The sequence below is a fragment of the Cetorhinus maximus genome, unplaced genomic scaffold (assembly GCF_964194155.1).
Source record: "Cetorhinus maximus unplaced genomic scaffold, sCetMax3.hap1.1 HAP1_SCAFFOLD_452, whole genome shotgun sequence".
Lineage (NCBI taxonomy): Eukaryota > Metazoa > Chordata > Chondrichthyes > Lamniformes > Cetorhinidae > Cetorhinus > Cetorhinus maximus.
The window spans coordinates 213293-236768 of NW_027596396.1; the positions used below are offsets into that span (position 1 = coordinate 213293).

Below are 23476 nucleotides of genomic sequence, written 5' to 3' on the forward strand. Positions count from 1 at the left end.
ATGAAAAGCCTTGGAAGTGTGTCACTCACAGCAGCCAATTTGTGCACAGAAAGCTCCCTCAAAGATCAATCTGTTTCCCCTTCCCTCCCCCTTTTCAACAACACGAACCCCATCAGATTTTAAAATCTCTCCAGCGGTGAAGATTTGACTCGAAACATTAACCCTGTTTCTCCCTCCGCAGATGCCGCCAGACCAGCTGAGTTTGTCCGACATTTCCTGACTGACATCCTGACCAACCTGCTTTTTCAGAATGATGTTGGTTGAGGGGTGTATATTGGCTCCAGGACACCTCAGGGGAACTGTCACAATGCCCAGGCCCAAACCCCAAACCTTCCCGCTCTCCGACACAGCTGTGGAGTCTTTTACAACCACCCGACAGGGAAGATGGGGACTCAGTACTGACCCTCCGACGGTGCGGCGCTCCCTCAATACTGACCCTCAGACAGTGTGGCACTCCCTCAGTACTGACTCTCCGACAGTGCGGCACTCCCTCAGTACTGACCCTCCAACAGTGCGGCGCTCCCTCAGTACTGACCCTCCGACAGTGCGGCGCTCCCTCAGTACTGACCCTCCGACAGTGCGGCACTCCCTCAGTACTGACCCTCCGACAGTGCGGCGCTCCCTCAGTACTGACCCTCCGACAGTGCGGCGCTCCCTCAGTACTGACCCTCCGACAGTGCGGCGCTCCCTCAGTACTGACCCTCCGACAGTGCGGCACTCCCTCAGTACTGACCCTCCGACAGTGCGGCACTCCCTCAGTACTGACCCTCCGACAGTGCGGCACTCCCTCAGTACTGACCCTCCGACAGTGCGGCACTCCCTCAGCACTGACCCTCCGACAGTGCGGCCCTCCCTCAGTACTGACCCTCCGACAGTGCAGCACTCCCTCAGCACTGACCCTCCGACAGTGCGGCACTCCCTCAGCACTGACCCTCCGACAGTGCGGCACTCCCTCAGTACTGACCCTCCGACAGTGCGGCGCTCCCTCAGCACTGACCCTCCGACAGTGCAGCGCTCCCTCAGCACTGACCCTCCGACAGTGCGGCCCTCCCTCAGTACTGACCCTCCGACAGTGCAGCACTCCTGGTGTGTTGGCATGGATTATGTACTCAAGTCTCTGGTGGGGGGCGGGTCTTGAACCCTTGACCTTTGGACTCAGGTGTGAGAGGCGTGGGTGTGTGAGCCACTCAGACACTGTTGACCCTGGGGCTGAAGGTGATGGAATTAAACTTGCCCGTTCCAGAATCCCGGTGAGCAATCATTGAAAAAAAACGCTTCGGACCCCTCACCCCGCGGATTAGCATTCTCAAGTCTGAAAACCCACTCTCACCCTCCTCTGCACTGTCCGTGTCTCTCGCAGCCATTTCGGAAGCACTGGAGAAAGTGGCAAAGGAATTTGAGTTCAATATTTCGATCGAGCACCACTTGCATGTCCATGCCAATCAGTCCAAGAGCTTTTCGCACGTGGCACTGGACATCATGGAGGAGATCAGGCAACGCGTGGGAGGAATCTATGAGGGAATCGGGCTCTTTGGCTATAGCTCCACCCTGATGATGCTCTACCTGTACATCCAGTGAGTGCGAATTGTAGGATGTATTGGCTGTGGTGAGGTTACAGCACAGGTTCAGCAGAATGATGACCAAGAATGTAGAGCAGAGAAAGGGTCTCTGCTCACTACTGCAGTTGACACGTTGTTTTAATTCATTCACGGGATGTGGGCGTCGCTGGCTGGGCCCAGCATTTATTGCCCATCTGTAACTCCCCCTTGAGAAGGTGGTGGGTGAGCTGCCTTCTTGAGCCGCTGCAGTCCCTGTGGTGTAGGTACACCCACCGTGCTGTTAGGGAGGGAGTTCCAGGATTTGGACCCAGCGACTGTGAAGGAACGGCCGGGATATTTCCGAAGTCAGGATGGTGAGGGGCTCAGAGGGGAACTTACAGGTGGTGGTGTCCCCCATGTGTCTGCTGCCCTTGTCCTTCTAGATGGTAGTGGTTGTGGGTTTGGAAGGTGCTGACTAAGGAGCTTTGCTGTACCCACCCTGGGAGTGTTTGATGGGGACAGTGTAGAGGGAGCTTTACTCTGTATCTAACCCCGTGCTGTACCTGTCCTGGGAATTTTGATGGGGACAGTGTAGAGGGAGGTTTACTCTGTATCTAACCCCGTGCAGTACCTGTCCTGGGAGTGTTTGATGGGGACAGTGTAGAGGGAGCTTTACTCTGTATCTAACCCCGTGCAGTACCTGTCCTGGGAGTGTTTGATGGGGACAGTGTAGAGGGAGCTTTACTCTGTATCTAACCCCGTGCAGTACCTGTCCTGGGAGTGTTTGATGGGGATGGTGTAGAGGGAGATTTACTCTGTATCTAACACCGTGCTGTACCTGTCCTGGGAGTGTTTGATGGGGACGGTGTAGAGGGAGCTTTACTCTGTATCTAACCCCGTGCTGTACCTGTCCTGGGAGTGTTTCATGGAGACAGTGTAGAGGGAGCTTTACTCTGTATCTAACCCTGTGCTGTACCTGTCCTGGGAGTGTTTGATGGGGACAGTGTAGAGGGAGCTTTACTCTGTATCTAACCCCTTGCAGTACCTGTCCTGGGAGTATTTGATGGGGACAGTGTAGAGGGAGCTTTACTCTGTATCTAACCCCGTGCAGTACCTGTCCTGGGAGTGTTTGATGGGGACAGTGTAGAGGGAGCTTTACTCTGTATCTAACCCCATGCAGTACCTGTCCTGGGAGTGTTTGATGGGGACAGTGTAGAGGGAGGTTTACTCTGTATCTAACCCCTTGCTGTACCTGCCCTGGGAGTGTTTGATGGGGACAGTGCAGAGGGAGCTTTACTCTGTATCTAACCCCGTGCTGTACCTGTCCTGGGAGTGTTTGATGGGGACGGTGTAGAGGGAGCTTTACTCTGTATCTAACCCCGTGCAGTACCTGTCCTGGGAGTGTTTGATGGGGACAGTGTAGAGGGAGCTTTACTCTGTATCTAACCCCGTGCTGTCCCTGTCCTGGGAGTGTTTGATGGAGACAGTATAGAGGGAACTTTACTCTGTATCTAACCCCGTGCTGTACCTGCCCTGGGAGTGTTTGATGGGGACAGTGTAGAGGGAGCTTTACTCTGTCTCTAACCCCATGCTGTACCTGCCCTGGGAGTGTTTGATGGGGACGGTGTAGAGGGAGCTTTACTCTGTATCTAACCCCGTGCTGTACCTGTCCTGGGAGTGTTTGATGGGGACGGTGTAGAGGGAGCTTTACTCTGTATCTAACCCCGTGCTGTACCTGTCCTGGGAGTGTTTGATGGGGACAGTGTAGAGGGAGCTTTACTCTGTATCTAACCCCGTGCTGTACCTGTCCTGGGAGTGTTTGATGGGTGCTGTGGAAGTCTGAATTTGAAGTCTCTCTAACATCACTGATTTCGATCTCTCAGAGCTTTGCTGTATCGTAAAAACTACCTGTTCCGAGATGATTATGACAACTGTTACATCACCAACCAGTTCCTGGAAATCGATGTGATGAGAGCCAAATCCGGGCGGAGCACCATCCTGCCGCTGAGATTCCGCGAGGCTTGCAAATACATCCGTCCCTGTGAGTCCCACCACATGTATCAGCCCATCCGTCAGTGTGAATCTCCGTGACAAGCAGAGCTGGTTAAATGGGGATTCCCACACATAAAGCAGTCAGCAGACCCCCCCAGGCTCTCACTGGTGTTTAATCTGACATTCTCACTCCCTTCCCAAATCCCTTTATCCCACTCGGCCCTCCTACCTGCCAAAGCCTCACCTCAACCCATTCTGAACTGTTGACACTACCCCCTCATCCATTCAGCACCCGCGCCACTCTCCGCATGACTAAGCTTGCTCCCCTCCCCTGCCACTTGCCTAGTGGGCTGGATTCCAGGCCTCTCTCCGCTCTCCCCCAACTACCCCCACCCTGTGCCGGGCATATTTTCAGCGTGCCGGGGTAGGGTGCATGTAAAATAGTTCGGGTGGCCAACCCACCCCCTACCCACCTACCCCAGGGCCCAGTTCTCCACCATGCTTTGGGTGGGTAAGTTGCCCACCAAATGCCGGATGCCCGTAGTCCTATTGAGGCCTAAAGTTGCCCAATTCAGGTGCAAGTCAGGGCCTCAACCCGCCTGCTGGTCAATCGCAAGTGGGCAAAAGTGTCAGGCCTACTTTTTAAACTATGTTATTGACAAAGCTGGAAGGAACAGGGTGTCACAACATTCGGGGGGTACCCTGTGGGCAACTGGGACACCCATCGTCCCTCAAGATGGCACCCCCCCTGTCTTTTCTCCCTCCCTGTTTGGCCTACCAAAGCTTTGCCACCTTCCCCCATCTCCCTGAGCTTTCCAATCCCTTCCCTCATTAAACCTCTCCACCTCTCTGTCTCTCTCCTCCTTTAAAACCGACCTCTGTGACCGAGCTTTTGGCCGCCCGTCCCTGATATCTCCCCATGTGGCTCGGGGACCGACTCTGTTCAATAACTCTCCTGTGAAGTTCGAGACTTCAGATGTCAGGCCATGTTAAATGTGCTATCACAGTACAAGCTGGTGTTTTATCTGGGCATGTCCTGGAGGGTGAGGAGCTGGGAACTGCCGAGGAGCCGAGAGGTTTGGGGGTCGGAGGACAGAAGTCGCTGGAAGCTAGTGGACAGATGCCAACTTCTTCTGGAAAATGCTAATGGAATGTCATCCTTTGTCTCGACGGGGCTGGAATACAAAGTGGGGGGCTGGGAGTGATGTTACCGCTGTACAGAGCTCGAGTTCGATCCCATCGGGAGTAACTGGGTTCAGTTCTGGGTCCCCGGGCCTCAGGAAGGATATATTGGCCCTCGGAGAGGGGGTCAGTGCAGATTCACCAGAACGACCCCGGGGCTGAAAGGGTTAAATCCCGAGGACAGTTTCACACAGACTCGGCTTGTAATCCCTCGAGTGTGGAAGATTAAGGGGTGATGGAATCGAGGGGTTTAAGATGATTAAAGGATTCGAGGGGGTCGATGGAGAGAAACTGTTTCCTCTGGTGGGGGTGGGGAGTCCAGAACAAGGGGGCAGAAGCTTAAAATTGGAGCCAGGCCCGTTCAGGGGGGATGTCAGGAAGCACTTCACACACACACACAGGGGAGCGGGAATCTGGAACTCTCTCCCTCCCCTATAAACTGTCGAGTTACGGGATGTCAATCGATAATGTCAGAACAGAAGCAGATAGATTTCTGTGGGTCAGGGGATTAAGGGTTATGGAACCAAGGCGGGTAGATGGAGTTAAAATAAAGATTAGCAGTGATCTGACTGAATAGATGGAGTGGGTTGGAGGGGCTGAGTGGCATCTTCCTGTACTCTGACCTCTCCCATGGATCTCTCAATCCCGCAATACATTTCCGTGGAGAATTTGCTGTATTTTTGTCCACTTTGCTCAGGATGCAGGACTGTATTCCAATACACTCAGCTTCTATTATCCTCCCTTTTACTTCACAAATAATTCCCAATTATTTATCAGAACATCTCTCATTCTCCCTTCTAATTAATATGAAGTTTATCTCCTCCAAAATGTGTCCTCTTCTGTAAACACTGATGTGCAGCACTTGCTAAATGTAACCACCCATTTCCATTGGGTTTGTTCTAATTCACAGTCCTCTCCTCTCAGGGCTCCCATCTCAAATCTTCTTTTGTGAAGGATTGAGACCTCACACTGTTTGTTTTCATGAAACCTAAATTGATATGCTCATCACTGTTTCTAAATTCTTTAAAATTGAGCAAAGACCTTTCAAATGGCTGACACCGTGTATATCTATGGCCCCGGATCAAAAGAAGCCACTTGGCACTTTTGGAAAAACCCATACCTCATTATCTCTGAGGACCCACTAATGACCCTCTGTGGACTGTACAGCCCGACTCCAAAGAGAGCTGAACAAAGGCCATCTGCATTTGATAACCCAGGCTGCCCAGAAGGAGATGGATCACCTGCTAAGATGAAGGACCCACAACCTTCCTTTCAATTCCTAATGGCTGAGACATTTAACAGTTATTGGAATCCAGATGATGGATACGCATCCTTTATCAAAGATGGAGAAGAGCTGGGAGTCATGTAACATGGGCCTCTGGCTTGTGGAACAAGGAATATTGCCTTGCTGAACTGAAAAGCTCAGTCTGCTGTTTAACATTTGAGTAGCAGCCTCACAGATAAGGAGTTCTGCCCAGGTTGGATGCCTGGCTCCACCGACACTGCTTCTGCTGGAGGTCTGTACCATTGCTTACAAGACTGATTCATCTCTCTGTGCCTATCTCATCGTATGAAGTCAACACCACTGGAGAAGTGAATTCTACAGCATCGGTTTTTAACCCACTGATCTCAGTGAAGGAATAACTCATTGTACTTTGGTTCTGGATTCTGTAACCCACATGAAATAATAGTTAATTTCTCGGTGGTATCTGTACCGTAAAACATTATCTTCTCTATCCCTCTCTTCACTATCTGAGTATGGAGGCAATGTTCCGACCCTCCTTTTACATTTTGAATGTGTACGATAAATGAACCCATTTTAGTGCATTCTATCTCAAATTTGCTGTGGGGTTATTAATAGAAAATTGGATCCCAATTATATGCCACTGCTTATAAGGAGAGAAATAAATCATAACTAGGTATAGGTGGGAGCCCGGGAGAGATTGACAAAGATGTCATGGACACAGGACAAAGGATGTGTTAATGGTGGTGTTAAGTATTGAGAAGGTGATGATAGTAGTATAAAGTAGAATGTATTTATAGCAGAACAAGGGTAAGTGCCCTGTGAAAGCAAATCATAAAACAAGCGACAGATGGGCCTGTGGAAAGGGAGCTAGGGAAATAAATAACCAATAAAAAAAAACCAAATAAATGAATCATTGGATTCAAAAGGGGGTAAAGATAGAGGTGAGAGTTCACGGTTTGAAGTTGTTGAACTCAATGTTAAGTCCAGAAGGCTGTGAAGTGCCTAATAAGAAGGTGGGGTGCTGTTCCTCTAGTTTGCACTGAGCTTCACTGGGACATCACAGCAAGTCCAGCTCTTGCTCATCCTTGGCCTGCTGCAATGTTCCAGGGAAGCCCAACGCAAACTGGAGGAGCAGCCTCTCATCCCACAGGGCTGCCTGTCACTTGTTCTTATGTTGTGCTTTCACAGACTGCTGACTAACACATTCTGCTACCTTACCTATATTCCACTATCAGCACCTTCTTTAGTCTCTAACACTACCGTTAACACTCGCTTTGTCTTGTGTCCTTGACAGCTTTGTCAAATCTCTGCTTAGCTCCCGCCTATCCCTGACCTTCTATTTTGCTCCATCTGCTCCACCCCCCCCTTAAACAGGATCAAATCCATCACGTTTCTCTCCCTCCTCAGCTCGAAAGAAGAGTCACACGGACTCGAAACATTAACTCTGTTTCGCTCTCCACAGATGCTGCCAGACCTGCTGACTTTCTCCAGCATTTCCTGTTTTTATTGCATCAAAACACTCAAGTCTGTTGAGAACCAGCCCAATCCCTGTGTTTGAACAGTTGAACCCACGGGTTAACCAAGGTGGAGAGAACAGATCTGAGCTGGACCAGAGCCACTCATCCCTGTGATCAATGGGCCTGGCACTCACAGAGTAAGATGCTCTGCAGATACCCGTGAGCATCTTGACCATTACTCACCCTTTGAGTGCTAACCACCCAGTACAACCCCCAGAACCTTTGGAGGTCACTCAGTCAGGAGTTGGACAGACTGAGCCCTGAAACGAATGGCTTTGCTTAGGCCTGATCCCCAACAGATGAAAGTTCAGAACTCCAAGCCCAACGAGACTTCCAGTAAAGACAGATTTGAACATTCCCAGGTCACCCAATCGTTGCACATTCCCGGACCAGATATCGTCCTTGCTGATGCACTAACCCTGATTTAAACCTCTGGAAGAAAATGCAGCCGGGCACTGCCATTGGCTGTGTGTCTGACACACAGTGTGAATGAGATAGTGAACGTAAACTTCTTTATTTCCATGAGACTACAATTCAATTTTTGCTCTCAGGCCAGGTCCGACTGTGAGCAATTAAGACCTCACGCTATATATTTTTATGAAACATAAATGGATATCTCATCGATATTTCTAAAATTTTAAAAACTGAGCAAAGACGTCTAAATTGGCTGAAGCTGTGTCCACCTGTGACCCTGGAACAAAAGAAGCCACTTGGCAAATTTGGGAAATTCCGCGCCTCGTTATCTCTGAGGAGCCACTAATGCCCCCTGAACCCACCCAACCTCATGGACTGTATAGCCCAACTTCATAGAGAGCTGTACAAAGGCCACTTGTTTTTAATGACTCAGGCTGGCCAGAGGGAGATGGATAGTCTGCCAAGACGAAGACAACACAACCTTCCTTTCAATTCCTAGTGGCTGAGACATTTAACAGTCCTTGGAACCCCGATGATGGATACACATCCTTTGTCAAAGATGGTGGAGATGTGGGAGTCATGGGCCTGTGGTTTGTGGAACAAGGAATATTGCCCTGCTGAACTGAAAAGCTCAGTCTGCTGTTGAACATCCAACTAGCAGCCTCACAGGCAAGGAGATCTGCCCAGGTTGGATACCTGGCCCCATCTACACTGCTTCTGCTGGAAGTCTGTATCATGGTCTACAAGGCTGATTCATCTCTGCTTCCCTATCTCATCGTGTGAAGTCAGCACCATGGGAAAAGTGAATTCTACAGCATCGGCTTTCAACCCACTGATCTCCATGAAGGGATAACTCATTGGACTTTGATTCTGGCGCCCAAGTGAACCGATATTTATTTTCTTTGTGGTCTCTGTACTGTAAACCTTAGAACCATAGAATAGTTACTGTGCAGAAAGAGGCCATTCAGCCCATCCTATCTGCGCTGGCCAAAAAGAGAAAAAAGAAACTAGCTGCTCATTTTAATCCCACTCTCCAGCCCCTGGTCCATAGCCTTGCAGGCTACAGCACTTCAGATGCAGATCCAGGTACCGTTTAAATGAGTTGAGCATTTCAGCCTCACCAACCAACTTAGGCAGTGAATTCCAAATGCCCACCACCCTCTGGGTGAAAAAGGTTCTCCTCATGTCCCCTCTAATCCTTTTACCAATTCCCTTAAATCCTTGCCCCTTGGTAACTAACCCCTCAGCCAGGAGAAACAGGTCTTTCCTGTCTACCCTATCTAGGCCCCTCATAATTTTGTACACCTCAGTTAAGTCACCCCTCAGCCTCCTCTGTTCTAAGGAAAACAACCCCAGCCTATCCAATCCCTCCTCATAGCTGCAATTTTCAAGCCCTGGCAACATTCTTGTAAATCTCCTCTGTACCCTCACCAGGGCAATGATGTCCTTCCTGTAATGTGGTGACCAGAACTGGACACAAAATTCCAGCTGTGTCCTAACCAGCGTTTTATACAGTTCCAACATTACATCCCTGTTTTTATATTCAATACCTTGTCCAATAAAGGAAAGCATTCCATATGCTTTCTTGACCACCTTGTCCACCTGTCCTGCTGCCTTTAGGGACCTGTGGACATGCTTTCCAAGGTCACTCACTTCCTCAACCCCTCTCAATAACTTCCCATTTATTGAGTATTCCCTTGCTTTGTTTGCCCTCCCCAAATGCATCACCTCGCACTTTTCCCGATTGAATTCCAGCTGCCACTTCTCCGCCCATCCAGCCAAACCATTGATATCATTCTGGAGTCAACAGCTCCTCTTCATTGTCAACTACGCAACCAATTTTTGTGTTATCTGCAAATTTACCCATCATGCCTTGGATATTTAAGTCTAAATCATTAACATATACAACAACCAGCAAGGGCCCCAACACTGAGCCCTGTGGAACACCACTGGAAACCCCTTTCCATTCGCAAACACATCCATCCATCATTACCCTTTGTTTCCTGTCACTGAACCAATTTTGGATCCACCTTCCCCTGTATCCCACGGGATCCCACTTTCCTGACCAGCCTGCCATGTGGGACCTTGTCAAATGCCTTACTGAAATCCATGTAGACAACATCCACTGCACTACCCTCATCGACCCTCCTCGTTACTGCCTCAAAAAATTCTATTAAGTTAGTAAGGCCCGATCTCCTCCTAACAAAAATGCTGGATATCCCTGATCAGTCCATGCCTTTCTAAGTGACAGTTGATCCTGTCTCTCACAATTGATTCCAATAATTTCCCCACCACTGAAGTCAGACTGACCAGCCTATCATTTTCTGGCCTATCCCTCACACCCTTTTTAAATATTGGTACAATGTTCACAGACCCCCCCAGTCCTCTGGGGATCGAGTGAGGATTGGAAAATGATTCCCAGAGCATCCGCTATTCCCTCGCTGGCTTCCTTTAACAGCCTGGGATACAATCCATCCGGCCCTGGTGATTTATCCACCTTCAAGAATGCCAGTCCCTCCAGAACTTCCTCTCTCGCTCTGCTTATTGTATTTCATATTCCACACTCCTCGTATTTAACTAAAATGTCTGCATCATCCCTCTCCTTAGTGAAGACGGAGACAAAGTACTCATTGAGAATCCTGCCCCCATCTCCTGCATTAACACACAAGTTACCATGTCCGTCTCTGATAGGCCCTTTCCTTAGGCCCTTTCTCTTACCCTTAATGTACAGGTACAACATCTTTGCGTTTTTTTGATTTTTCCGTGCCAATAGTTTTTTTCTGTATCCTCTCTTTGCTTTCCTAATTTATTTATTTTTTGACTTTTCCCCTGTACTTTCCATTCTTCTCCGAGCTGTCTACAATATTAAGCTCTTTGTGACTCTCATAAACTTTCTTTCCCCGCTTTATCTTGCCCTGTTTGCTCCTGGATAACCAGAGGGCTCGAGATTTAGCAGCCCCACCCTGTTTCTTTGTGGGGGCATGTTGACACTGTGCCTGTACAGTCTCGCTTTGGAATGCCTCCCCCTGATCTGACGCAGTTTTCTAATCGCTGTAACCCAGTCCATTCCCACCAGCTCACCTCTCAGCTTTGTCACATTCGCCTTCCCCCAATTTAGAACGTTTACTCCTGCTCTGTCTTTGTCCTTTTCCATAATGATGCTAAATCTAACTGTTATTACGGTCACTGTGTCCAAAATGGACCCCCACTGCTACTTCGTCCACTTGCCCAGCTTCCTTTGCTCAGACTAAATCTGGAATTGCGCCTCCTCTCGATGGGCTTGTTATGTGCTGGCTGATAAAGTTCTCTTGAATACAGTTCCAGAATTTTGTGTCCCTCACACTGTTCCTGTCCCAATTGATATTCAGGTAGCTGAAGCCCCCAACGATTACTGCCCTATTGTTATTCCACTCAGAAATCTGCCTACATACCTGCCCTTTAAACACCCTTCCACTATTTGGGGGTCTATAGTGCACCCCTAGCAGTGTGGCTGCCCCTTTATTATTTCTGAGCTCAGCCCCTTTGGCCTCATTTGATGCTTCATTTAGTATCTCAACTCTCCTCACAGCTGTAATTGTTTCTTTAACCAATAATGGTACCTACACCCCCACCATTTTTTATCCCGCTCCCTATCCTGCCTGAAAACTCCATATCCAGGGATGTTGAGCTGCTATTTTTGCCCCTCCTTAAGCCAAGTTTCCGTTATATCGATGATATTGTGCTGACCCTGTGTCTATCTGTGCCCTCAGCCCATTGGCTTTATTTACCATACTCATTGCATTTATATATACACCTTTTAACACTGCCAAATTCCTGTGCTGCACACTTTTTAACCTGGGCTGCTTCTGTCTTTCAGAATCACTCACTAATTCTCCATCTGCTCTGAATTTGCCTCCAGGTTCCCATCCCCCTCCCAATCTAGTTTAAACTCCCCCCACAACCGCACTAGCTAACCTTCCGGTGGGGATATTCACCCCACTCCTGTTCGGGTGTAGACCGTCCGGTGTGTACAGATCCCACCCTCCCCAGAACCGGTCCCAATGCCCCAGAAATCTGATGCCCCCCACCTCCTACACCAGCTTCCCAGCCACCTGTTCGATCGCTCAATTCTCCTGTTTCTATACTGACTTGAACGTGGGACTAGGAGTCATCCTAATGTTGCTGCTTTACAGGTCCTGATTTTCAATCTCCTTCCCCAGTCCCTGAAATCTGCTTTCAGGACCTCATCCCCTTTCCTACCTGAATCATTGGTACCAATGTGGACCCACTGTCTCTGGCTGATCACCTCCCCCCAGGAGAATGTCCTGCAGCCGCTCTGTGACATCTATGACCCTGGCACCAGGGAGGCAGCATTGCATCCTGGAGTCATGTCTGTGGCCTGTCTGTTCCCCTAACTAACTAACCCCCTATCACTACTGCTCTTCCCCTCCTCTTTCTCCCCTTCTGTACAGCAAAGCTGCTTGTGGTGCCATAAACCTGGCTCTGACAGCATTGTGCTGAGGAATCAAAATGGAAAACCAGTGAGTGGGACCCCAGGGGACTCCTGCACAACCTGCCTACCTCTCCTGGACTGCCTGGTGGTCACCCATTCCCATTCTACCTCCAGGATCCTAAGCTGTGGTGTGACCACCTCTCTACACGAGCTACCACCCAGGATCTCACCCTTGCGGATGTGCCACAGGGACTCCAGCTGTCGCTCGAGCTCTGAAACCTGGAGCTCAAGGTCCTGCAGCTGGTGACACTTTGTGCACATGTGGTCATCGGGGAGACTGGTAGCGTCCACAACTTCCCACATATTACAAGATGCACATTCCACATGACCGAGCTGCCCTGCCATGGCTTCAATTTACTTCCCTTACGTTAACTTTATTTTACTTTGGTTTACTTATGAAACTTTATTTTACTTGGCTTCCACTTAATTTGATTTCCCTATTGCTTGTGGTTAATACTTAAATGTTAGTAGCCTTTTTTTTTAACAATAATGTGTTTTTCTAATTCTCAGCTACTTAATGACACCCCCAAACAGTAGTTTCTCACAAACCAATGAACATATATTTCTCCTGTGATTTTAGGGTCCTCCTCTCGCTCTCTCCTCTAGGTGCTACTGACTGTCTGTCCCACGGTCCTCCTCTCGCTCTCTCCTCTAGGTGCTGCTGACTGCCTGTCCCAGGGTCCCCCTCTCACACTCTCCTCTAGGTACTGCTGACTGCCTGTCCCCGGGTCCTCCTCTCGCTCTCTCCTCTAGGTGCTGCTGACTGCCTGTCCCAGGGCCCTCCTCTCGCTCTCTCCTCTAGGTGCTGCTGACTGCCTGTCCTAGGGTCCTCCTCTCGCTCTCTCCTCTAGGTGCTGCTGACTGCCTGTCCCAGGGTCCTCCTCTCGCTCTCTCCTCTAGGTGCTGCTGACTGCCTGTCCCAGGGTCCTCCTCTCGCACTCTCCTCTAGGTGCTGCTGACTGCCTGTCCCAGGGTCCTCCTCTCACACTCTCCTCTAGGTGCTGCTGACTGCCTGTCCCAGGGTCCACCTCTCGCTCTCTCCTCTAGGTGCTACTGACTGCCTGTCCCAGGGTCCTCCTCTCACACTCTCCTCTAGGTGCTGCTGATTGCCTCAGTACTGAGGGAGTGCCGCACTGTCAGAGGGTCAGTACTGAGGGAGTGCCGCACTGTCGGAGGGTCAATGCTGAGGGAGTGCAGCACTGTCGGAGGGTCAGTACTGAGGGAGCGCCGCACTGTCAGATACGCCGTCTTTCAGGATGAGATACTAAACCGGGGCCCTTGCCTGCCCTCCTGGATGGATGTAAAACATCTTGGGAGAAGGTGGGAGGGGAGCTCTCCCCTCATGGTCAATGTTTATCCATCAAGCAAGGTCACTAAAAACAGATGATCAGGGTCATGATCCCACATGGGATCTTGCTGTGCATGAAACAGCAACCATGCTCCAAGAAAGTACCTCACTGACTGAGACCCAGTTTGAGGGGTTGCTGAGGAAGTTGAAGGTGCTACAGAAATGTTTGCAATATTTGTTAACCTTATGTTTATTAAATCCTCAAAGGTCAGATTGCACAGGTCAAGTACCTTGAGCACATATAAAGAAATACTTACCCTGTGCTGGGGAGGATGGGGGGGGGAAGGGGACATCCTCACATGCCTGCCCCTGTGATTGGCCAAGTTGACCATCAACTGGTCCAGGCAGCGGGCAGTAGAGGGGTTTCTCAGGCCCGACTGTCTGCCCCTCTACCGTAGCTATGCTAGCAGCGAGTGACCCTGGGGATGGAACACGTGGTGTCCGCCTGGACACTAGATGCACCCCCGCGATCAGTGGGCACCACTAGGGCTGTTGGGCACCACCATCCCCACATTTTAACTTGATTTTATAAGTTTCCTACCACTTTATTATTTTAGTGACCGTCCTGTTTAGTCCCTGACTTTTAGTTGAATTTGTTGACTTTGTTTTGCTTGAAAGAGTATAAAGAAACCCTGCTGTGAAAGTGGGTGTCTGTTTGGGCAGAGGCAGAAATGTGTAGTGCTGCATTCCCTAAATAAACCTAGTGTTAAGTAGAAAGGTTGGCACCTGGTTCCCGATTTCAGTGCCTGATGTGAGAACGATTTGGCCACAGTAGTTGGCAGGTGAAGGGGTATCTAGCGTGCGATTGAATAAGATTCTTTATCTTGAAAGGGTCCTTCTACATGACAGTCTCGGAGAAGCGGAGGTACATCATGGGCTTCACCACAGTCCTGCGGCAGTCCTTGGCGGTGGTGGTCATCATTCTCCTGGATTACACCATCTTCTGGGTCCTCGATATGGTCAGTTACCACCTGCAGGTGGAGATCATCGCACGATGTGAGTTTGCCCTCCGGGAATTCGGACTACTTGGCGATATGACACCTCGGCCACAGCGGCCATCACCCAGGTCAATCTCAGAGTCAGCGCATGGGATCGAGTCTACAGCACAGGAACAGGCCATTCGGCCCCTCTGCTCCATGCTGGTGTTTCTGCCCCACACGATCCTCCTCCCACCCCCCTCTCTCTCTCACCCCCATCAACATATCCTTCTATTCCTCTCTCCCTCATGTGTTTATCCAGCTTCCCCCCCCTTCAATCCATCTCTGCGATTCACCTCGACCACTCCCCGCGGGAGCGAGTCCCACATTCTCCCCGCTCCCCGTGGGAGCGAGTCCCACATTCTCCCCACTCCCCGTGGGAGCGAGTCCCACATTCTCCCCACTCCCCATGGGAGCGAGTCCCACATTCTCCCCGCTCTCTGGGTAAAGACGTTTCTCCTGAATTCCCCATTGGATTTATCAGGGACTGTCTGATATCAATGGCCCCCCTCGTTCTGGTCTCTCCCCCCCCGACAAGTGGAAACATCTTCTCTACGTCGACCCTATCGAACCCCTTTCGGGATTTTAAAGACCTCGATCAGGTCACCCCCTCAGCCTCCTCTTTGTAGTTTGTCTGTCAGATCATAAGAAAGTATCAAGAGGGCAATGAAATGATCAATAGAAGCACCAGCAGCCCGAGACTGTGGGACTCGCTTTGTTGGGGGGTTCGGGGGGGGCGGGGGGTGCGGGGGTGGAGTGGAGAGGTGGCTGGGGGGTGGTGGGCGGTTGGGGGAGTTGGGTGGTGGAGGGTGAGGGGAGTGGGGTGTGGTGGGGGGATGGGGTGGGTTGGGGGAGTGGGGTAATGTTGGGGGGCGGTATAGTGGGATGTGGGGGTATGCAGTGGAGTGGGATGGTGGGGAGTGGGGAAAGTGGGATGGTGGGGGATGAGGGGAGTGGGGTGGTTGAGGGTAGTGAGGGGAGTGGGGTGGAGTAGTGGGTTGGTGGGGGGATCGGGAAGTGGGGTGGGGTGGGGAAAGTGGGGTGGTGGGGGTGAGAGGTGTGGGGTTGTGGGGGTTAGTGAGGGGAGTGGGGTTGTGGCAGGTGGGGGGAAGTTGGGTGGTGGGGGCTGTTAGGGGAGTGGGCGGTGAGGGGAGTGGGGGTGAGGGGAGTGGGGGTGAGGGGAGTGGGGGTGAGGGGAGTGGGTGTGAGGGGAGTAGGGGTGAGTGGAGTGGGGGTGAGGGGAGTGGGGTGGTTGGGGGTAGTGAGGGGAGTGGGCTGGTGGGTGTTAATGAGGGGAATGAGGGGTGAGGGGACTGGGGGGTGAGGGGAGTGGGTGGTGAGGGGAGTGGGAGGTGAGGGGAGTGGGGGGTGAGGGGAGTGGGGGGTGAGGGGAGTGGGGGGTGAGGGGAGTGGGGGTGAGGGGAGTGGGGGGTGAGGGGAGTGGGGGTGAGGCGAGTGGAGGTGAGGGAAGTGAGGTGTGAGGGGAGTGGGGGGTGAGGGGAGTGTGGCAGTGGGTGGAGTGGGGCAGTGAGGGGAGTGGGGTAGTGAGGGGAGTGGGGCAGTGATTGGAGTGGGGCAGTGAGGGGAGTGGGGCAGTGAGGGGAGTGGGGCAGTGAGGGGAGTGGGGCAGTGAGGGGAGTGGGGCAGTGAGGGGAGTGGAGTAGTGAGGGGAGTGGGGCAGTGAGGGGAGTGGGGCAGTGGGTGGAGTGGGGTAGTGAGGGGAGTGGGGCAGTGAGGGGAGTGGGGCAGTGAGGGGAGTGGGGCAGTGGGTGGAATGGGGCTGTGGGTGGAGAGGGGCAGTTGTGGGGGGGTGGGTCTGTGGGCGGAGTGTGGCAGTGGGGGGGGGTGGGGCAGTGGGTGGAGTGGGTCTGTGAGGGGATGTGGCGTTGTGAGGGGAGTGGTGTAGTGGGTGGAGTGAGGTAGTGAGGGGAGTGGGGTAGTGAGGGGAGTGGGGTAGTGAGGGGAGTGGGTCTGTGAGGGGAGTGGGGTAGTGAGAGGAGTGGTGTAGTGAGTGGAGTGGGGTAGTGAGGGGAGTGGGGTAGTGAGGTGAGTGGGGTAGTGAGGGGAGTGGGGTTGTGAGGGGAGTGGTGTAGTGGGTGGAGTGGGGTAGTGAGGGGAGTGGGGCAGTGAGGGGAGTGGGTCTGTGAGGGGAGTGGGGTTGTGAGGGGAGTGGTGTAGTGGGTGGAGTGGGGTAGTGAGGGGAGTGGGGTAGTGAGGGGAGTGGGGTAGTGAGGGTAGTGGGTCTGTGAGGGAAGTGGGGTAGTGAGGGGAGTGGGGCAGTGAGGAGAGTGGGGCAGTGAGGGGAGTGGGGTAGTGAGGGGAGTGGAGCGGTGGGTGGAGTGGGGCAGTGAGGTGCAGTGAGGGGAGTGGGGCAGTGAGGGGAGTGGCGCAGTGAGTTGAGTGGGGCAGTGAGGGGAGTGGGGTAGTGGGTGGAGTGGGGCAGTGAGGGGACTGGGGTAGTGAGGGGAGTGGGGTAGTGAGGGGAGTGGGGCAGTGAGGGGAGTGGGGCAGTGGGTGGAGTGGGGCAGTGAGGGGAGTGTGGTAGTGAGGGGAGTGTTGTAGTCAGGGGAGTGGGGTAGTGAGGGGAGTGGGGCAGTGGGTGGAGTGGGGTAGTGAGGGGAGTGGGGCAGTGAGGGGAGTGGGGCAGTGGGTGGAGTGGGGTAGTGAGGGGAGTGGGGCAGTGAGGGGAGTGGGGCAGTGAGAGGAGTGGGGCAGTGATGGGAGTGGGGCAGTGAGGGGAGTGGGGCAGTGAGGGGAGTGGGGCGGTGGGTGGAGTGGGGCAGTGAGAGGAGTGGGGTAGTGAGGGGAGTAGGGCAGTGAGGGGAGTGGGGTAGTGAGGGGAGTGGGGCGGTGGGTGGAGTGGGGCAGTGAGAGGAGTGGGGCAGTGAGGAGAGTGGGTGTGTGGGGGGAGTGAGGTAGTGAGGGTAGTGGGGCCGTGGGGGGAGTGGGGTTGTGAGGGGAGTGGGATAGTGAGGGGAGTGGGATAGTGAGGGCAGTGGGGTAGTGAGGTGAGTGGGGTTGCGAGGGGAGTGGGTGTGTGGGGGTAGTGAGGGTAGTGGGTCTGTGGGGGGTAGTGAGGGTAGTGAGGGGGTCTGTGGGGGGTAGTGAGGGGAGTGGGTGTGTGGGGGGAGTGAGGTAGTGAGGGGAGTGGGGTAGTGAGGGCAGTGGGGTAGTGAGGGGAGTGGGTGTGTGGGGGGAGTGAGGTAGTGAGGGTAGTGAGGGGAGTGGGTTAGTGAGGGGAGTGGGGCAGTGGGGGGAGTGGGGTAGTGAGGGGAGTGGGGCAGTGGGGGGAGTGGGGTAGTGAGGGGAGTGGGTGTGTGGGGGGAGTGAGGTAGTGAGGGGAGTGGGGTAGTGAGGGCAGTGGGGTAGTGAGGGGAGTGGGTCTGTGGGGGGAGTGAGGTAGTGAGGGGAGTGGGATAGTGAGGGCAGTGGGGTAGTGAGGGGAGTGGGTCTGTGGGGGGAGTGAGGTAGTGAGGGGAGTGGGGCAGTGGGGGGAGTGGGGTAGTGAGGGGAGTGGGATAGTGAGGGGAGTGGGGTAGTGAGGGGAGTGGGTGTGTGGGGGGAGTGAGGTAGTGAGGGTAGTGAGGGGAGTGGGATAGTGAGGGGAGTGGGGTAGTGAGGGGAAAGGGTGTGTGGGGGGAGTGAGGTAGTGAGGGGAGTGGGGTAGTGAGGGGAGTGGGGTAGTGAGGGGAGTGGGTGTGTGGGGGTAGTGAGGGGAGTGGGTTAGTGAGGGGAGTGGGGTTGTGAGGGGAGTGGGGTAGTGGGGGGAGTGGGGTAGTGAGGGGAGTGGGGTAGTGAGGGGAGTGGGTGTGTGGGGGGAGTGAGGTAGTGAGGCGAGTGGGGTAGTGAGGGGAGTGGGGTAGTGAGGGCAGTGGGGTAGTGAGGGGAGTGGGTCTGTGGGGGGAGTGAGGTAGTGAGGGCAGTGAGGGGGTCTGTGGGCTGTGCAGTGACTGGGTTTACGGGTATTTGGGGGGTGATGTGGGGAATCTGATGTTTCCGGCTGGTGTGTTTTAGACCTGAGGGAAAAACACTGGTTTTGTGTTGAAAATGTGGGAATCGGGACTAAACCATCAGGAAATATTGAGCGCGGATTCAGGTGGCGAAGCCTGGGAACAGCAGGAGGCCATTCGGCCCCTCAAGCCCACCCAATGAGATCACGGCTGATCCGCACCTTAACTCCATCAAACCGCCCTCCCTCCGTAACCCTTAATCCCCCGGACCCAACAAAAACCTGGTCAGGTCTGTGAGGAAACAGAACCGGACGGTGTTGGTGTTGCTATGAAACCAGAAACAAAGGGGAACATGCAACATGTACAAGGGAGGAGAGCAACAGATGGACCTGGATAGAGAGGGGGAGAGGAAGATAGTGTCAGGGGAGAGAGGCAGATAGAGTCAGGGGAGAGAGGCTGATAGAGTCAGGGGAGAGAGGCAGATAGAGTCAGGGGAGAGAGGCTGATAGAGTCAGGGGAGAGAGGCTGATAGAGTCAGGGGAGAGAGGCTGATAGAGTCAGGAGAGAGGCAGATAGAGTCAGGAGAGAGAGGCAGATAGAGTCAGGGGAGAGAGGCAGATAGAGTCAGGGGAGAGAGGCTGATAGAGTCAGGGGAGAGAGGCAGATAGAGTCAGGGGAGAGAGGCAGATAGAGTCAGGAGAGAGGCAGATAGAGCCAGGGGAGAGAGGCAGATAGAGTCAGGGGAGAGAGGCAGATAGAGTCAGGGGAGAGGCAGATAGAGTCAGGGAGAGGCAGATAGAATCAGGGGAGTCTTCTGTGGTGTATAAAAATCCTCATGACCTACACTGGCACTCCATCCGAGTGTTCAACACCCCGCAAGGCCCTCGACTCCATGCATATCTCTGTTACCTCCTCCAGCCCCTACACCCTTCCCTATCTCTGTTACCTCCTCCAGCCCCTACACCCCTCCCTATCTCTGTAACCTCCTCCAGCCCCTACACCCCTCCCTATCTCTGTAACCTCCTCCAGCCCCTACAACCCTCCCTATCTCTGTAACCTCATACAGCCCCTACATACCTCCCTATCTCTGTAACCTCCTCCAGCCCCTACACACCTCCCTATCTCTACAACCTCCTCCAGCCCCTACGACCCTCCCTATCTCTGCAACCTCCTCCAGCCCCTACGACCCTCCCTATCTCTGTAACCTCCTCCAGCCCCTACACCCCTCCCTATCTCTGTAACCTCCTCCAGCCCCTACAACCCTCCCGTTATCTGTAACCTCATACAGCCCCTACAGACCTCCCTATCTCTGTAACCTCCTCCAGCCCCTGCACAGCTCCCTATCTCTACAACCTCCTCCAGCCCCTACGACCCTCCCTATCTCTGCAACCTCCTCCAGCCCCTACACCCCTCCCTATCTCTGTAACCTCCTCCAGCCCCTACACCCCTCCCTATCTCTGTAACCTCCTCCAGCCTCTACACCCCTCCCTATCTCTGTAACCTCCTCCAGCCCCTACACCCCTCCCTATCTCTGTAACCTCCTCCAGCCCCTACATCCCTTCCTATCTCTGTAACCTCCTCCAGCCTCTACACCCCTCCCTATCTCTGTAACCTCCTCCAGCCCCTACACCCCTCCCTATCTCTGTAACCTCCTCCAGCCCCTACACTCTCCCTATCTCTGTAACCTCCTCCAGCCCCTACAACCCTTCTTATCTCTGTAACCTCCTCCAGCCCCTACACCCACCCTATCTCTGTAACCTCCTCCAGCCTCTACACCCTCCCTATCTCTGTAACCTCCTCTGGCCCCTACACCCTCCCTATCTCTGTAACCTCTCCAGCCTCTACAACCCTCCAAGATCTCTGCGCTCCTCCAATTCTGCCCTCTTGAGCATCCCCCGACTCCCATCGCTCCACCATTAGCGGACGTGCCTTCAGCTGCCTGGGGCCCTGAGCTCTGGAATTCCCTCCCTAAACCTCTCTGCTCCCCCCACTCTCTTACTCTCTCCTCCTTTAAGATGCTCCGTTAAAACCGATCTCTTTGACCGAGCTTTTGTTCACCTGTACCTTAACCTCCCTGTGTGTCTCAGGGTCAGATTTTGTTTGATAACTCTCCTGTGAAGCAGCTTGGAGTGTTTCCCTCCATGACAAGGCGCTATATAAATGTAAGTGGTTGGCCTTGCTCCAGCTCTGAGCAGCCTGATAATAATAATTCCAATCTCTGCATTATATCATCCTCAGCTCCTGTGATATTAGGAGTCTCCATCAATGGAACTGGATATGCCTCGGATATTTACCGCAACATGGTGGCATCGTTTGATGTGGTGCAAAGTGGAAACATTACTGTTGTGTCCAGGAGATGCGCCATAATCCCATCATCCCCAAACTACAAAATCTACACACTGATTGGTGAGGATATTACATCAAGGAGTGTCAATGGAGAACATTAGAAAACTGACACTTACTCTCTCTGTTTGATATATACTGACCCATTCTGTGTAATATATATTGACCCATTCGGTGTAATATATACTGACCCTCTCTGTACAACATATACTGACCCTCTCTGTGTAATATATACTGATCCTCTCTGTATAATATATACTGACCCACTCTGTGCAATATATACTAACCCTCTCTGTGTAATATACACTGACCCTTTCTGTGTAATACGTAATGACCTTCTCTGTGTAATATACACTGACCCAGTATGTGTAAAATATACTGACCCAATCTGTAATATACACTGACCCTCTCCGTATACTATATACTGACCCACTCTGTGTAATATACAATGGCCCTCTCTATGTAATATACATTGACCCACTCTTTATAATATATACTGACCCCCTCTGTATAAAATATACTGACCCACTCTGTGTAATATACACTGACCCACTCTTTATAATATATACTGACCCCCTCTGTATAAAATATACTGACCCACTCTGTGTAATATACACTGACCCTCTCTGTATAATATAGACTGACCCTCTCTGCATAATATATACTGACCCTCTTTGTGCAATATATACTGATCCTCTCTGGTTAATATATACACATCCCATGTAATTTATACTGACCCTCTCTGTGTAATATATACTGACCCTCTCTGTGTAATATATACTGACCATCTCTGTGTAATATACACTGATCCTCTCTGTGTAATATATACTGACCCTCTCTTTGGATATATACTGACCATCTCTGTCTAATATACAGAGCCCCTCCAGTCTAATATATACTAATTCTACAATGTAATATATACTGACCATCTCTGTGTAATATACACAGCTCCAAAGGTGTAATATATTCGGATCCCTTGTGTAATATATAATGCCCCACCCTGTGCAATATATGCGGATCTTCTCTGTATGTAATATATACTGTCCCACGCTGTGTAATCTATACTGATCTACTCTGTATAATATACACTGACCCTCTCAGTGTAATATACACTGACCCTTTCAGTGTAATATATACTGACCCTCTCTGTGTTAGATACATTGATCCTCTCTGTGCAATATATACTGACCATCTGTGTAACATATAGTGATCCTCTGTGTGTAATATACATTGTCCCTGTGTGTAATATATGCTGACACTCTGTGTAATATATACTGACCCTCTCTGTGTAATACATACTGATACACTCTGTGTTATATACTGACCCTCTCTGTGTAATATATAAAGACCACCTCTGTGTAATATGTGATGACCCTCTCTGTGCAATATATACTGACCCTCTCTGGGTATTATATACAATCCCTCTCTGTGTCATACATACAGAAGCTGTCCATATAATATATACTGACCCTGCCTGTATAACATACACTGACCCACTCCATATAATATATAATGCCTCTCTCTGCATAATATATACTGATTCTCTCTGTATAATATATATTGACTCTGTCTGTATAATACATACTGACTCTCTCTGGGTAATATAAACTGATTCCCTATGTGAAATGTTTACTGATCCTTTCTGTATAATATACACTGACCCTCTCCAAGTGATATATACTGATCCTCTCTGTATAATGTATACTGATCTTCTCTGTATAATATATACTGACCCTCTCTGTGTAATATATACCGACCCTCTCTGTGTAATATATACTGACCCTCTCTGTGTAATATATATTGCTTCTCTCTGTGTAATATATACTGAACATCTCTGTGTAATATAATGCTGTGTAATACTGACCCTGTCAGTGTAAAATACACTGGCCCTCTCTGAGTAATATTATTGGCCCTCTCTGTGTAATATATCCTGACCATCTTTTGTGATATATACTGATACTCTCTGAGTATTATATACTCACCGTCTCTGTGTAATATATACTGACCATCTCTGAATAATATATATTGACCATCTCTGTATAATATATACTGACCCTCTCTGTATATTATATACTAACCTGCTCTGTATAATACATATGCACCTTCTCTGTGTAATATATAATAACATGCTCTCTATACTACATACTCACCCTCTCCATGTAAAATATACTGACATTCTCTGTATAATATACACTGACCGTCTCTGTGTAATACATAATGACCATCTCTGTATAATATATAATGACCCTCTCTGTATAATATATGCTGACCCTCTCTGTGTAATATATACTCACCTTCTCTGTTTAATATATAGTGGCACTCTCTCTATAATATATACTGACCCTCTCTGTATAAAATACATTGACCGTCTCTGTGTAATACATACTCATCTTCTCGTTGTAATACATACCGACCCCCTGTGTATAATATATACTGACCATCTCTGTATAATATATACTGACTTTCTCTGTATAATA

General features: G+C 51.2%; 1 protein-coding gene across 1 annotated transcript in view; it reads left to right on the plus strand.

The window, feature by feature from the left end:
• dcst2 (DC-STAMP domain containing 2) overlaps positions 1–23476 on the plus strand; it is a 75319-nt gene that overhangs the window by 26650 nt on the left and 25193 nt on the right. The window contains exons 6-9 of the mRNA XM_078535423.1: positions 1361–1574; positions 3422–3579; positions 14561–14725; positions 20895–21062. Of these exons, the coding sequence (XP_078391549.1) occupies positions 1361–1574; positions 3422–3579; positions 14561–14725; positions 20895–21062 (705 nt within the window). The remainder of the gene's footprint in view (positions 1–1360; positions 1575–3421; positions 3580–14560; positions 14726–20894; positions 21063–23476) is intronic.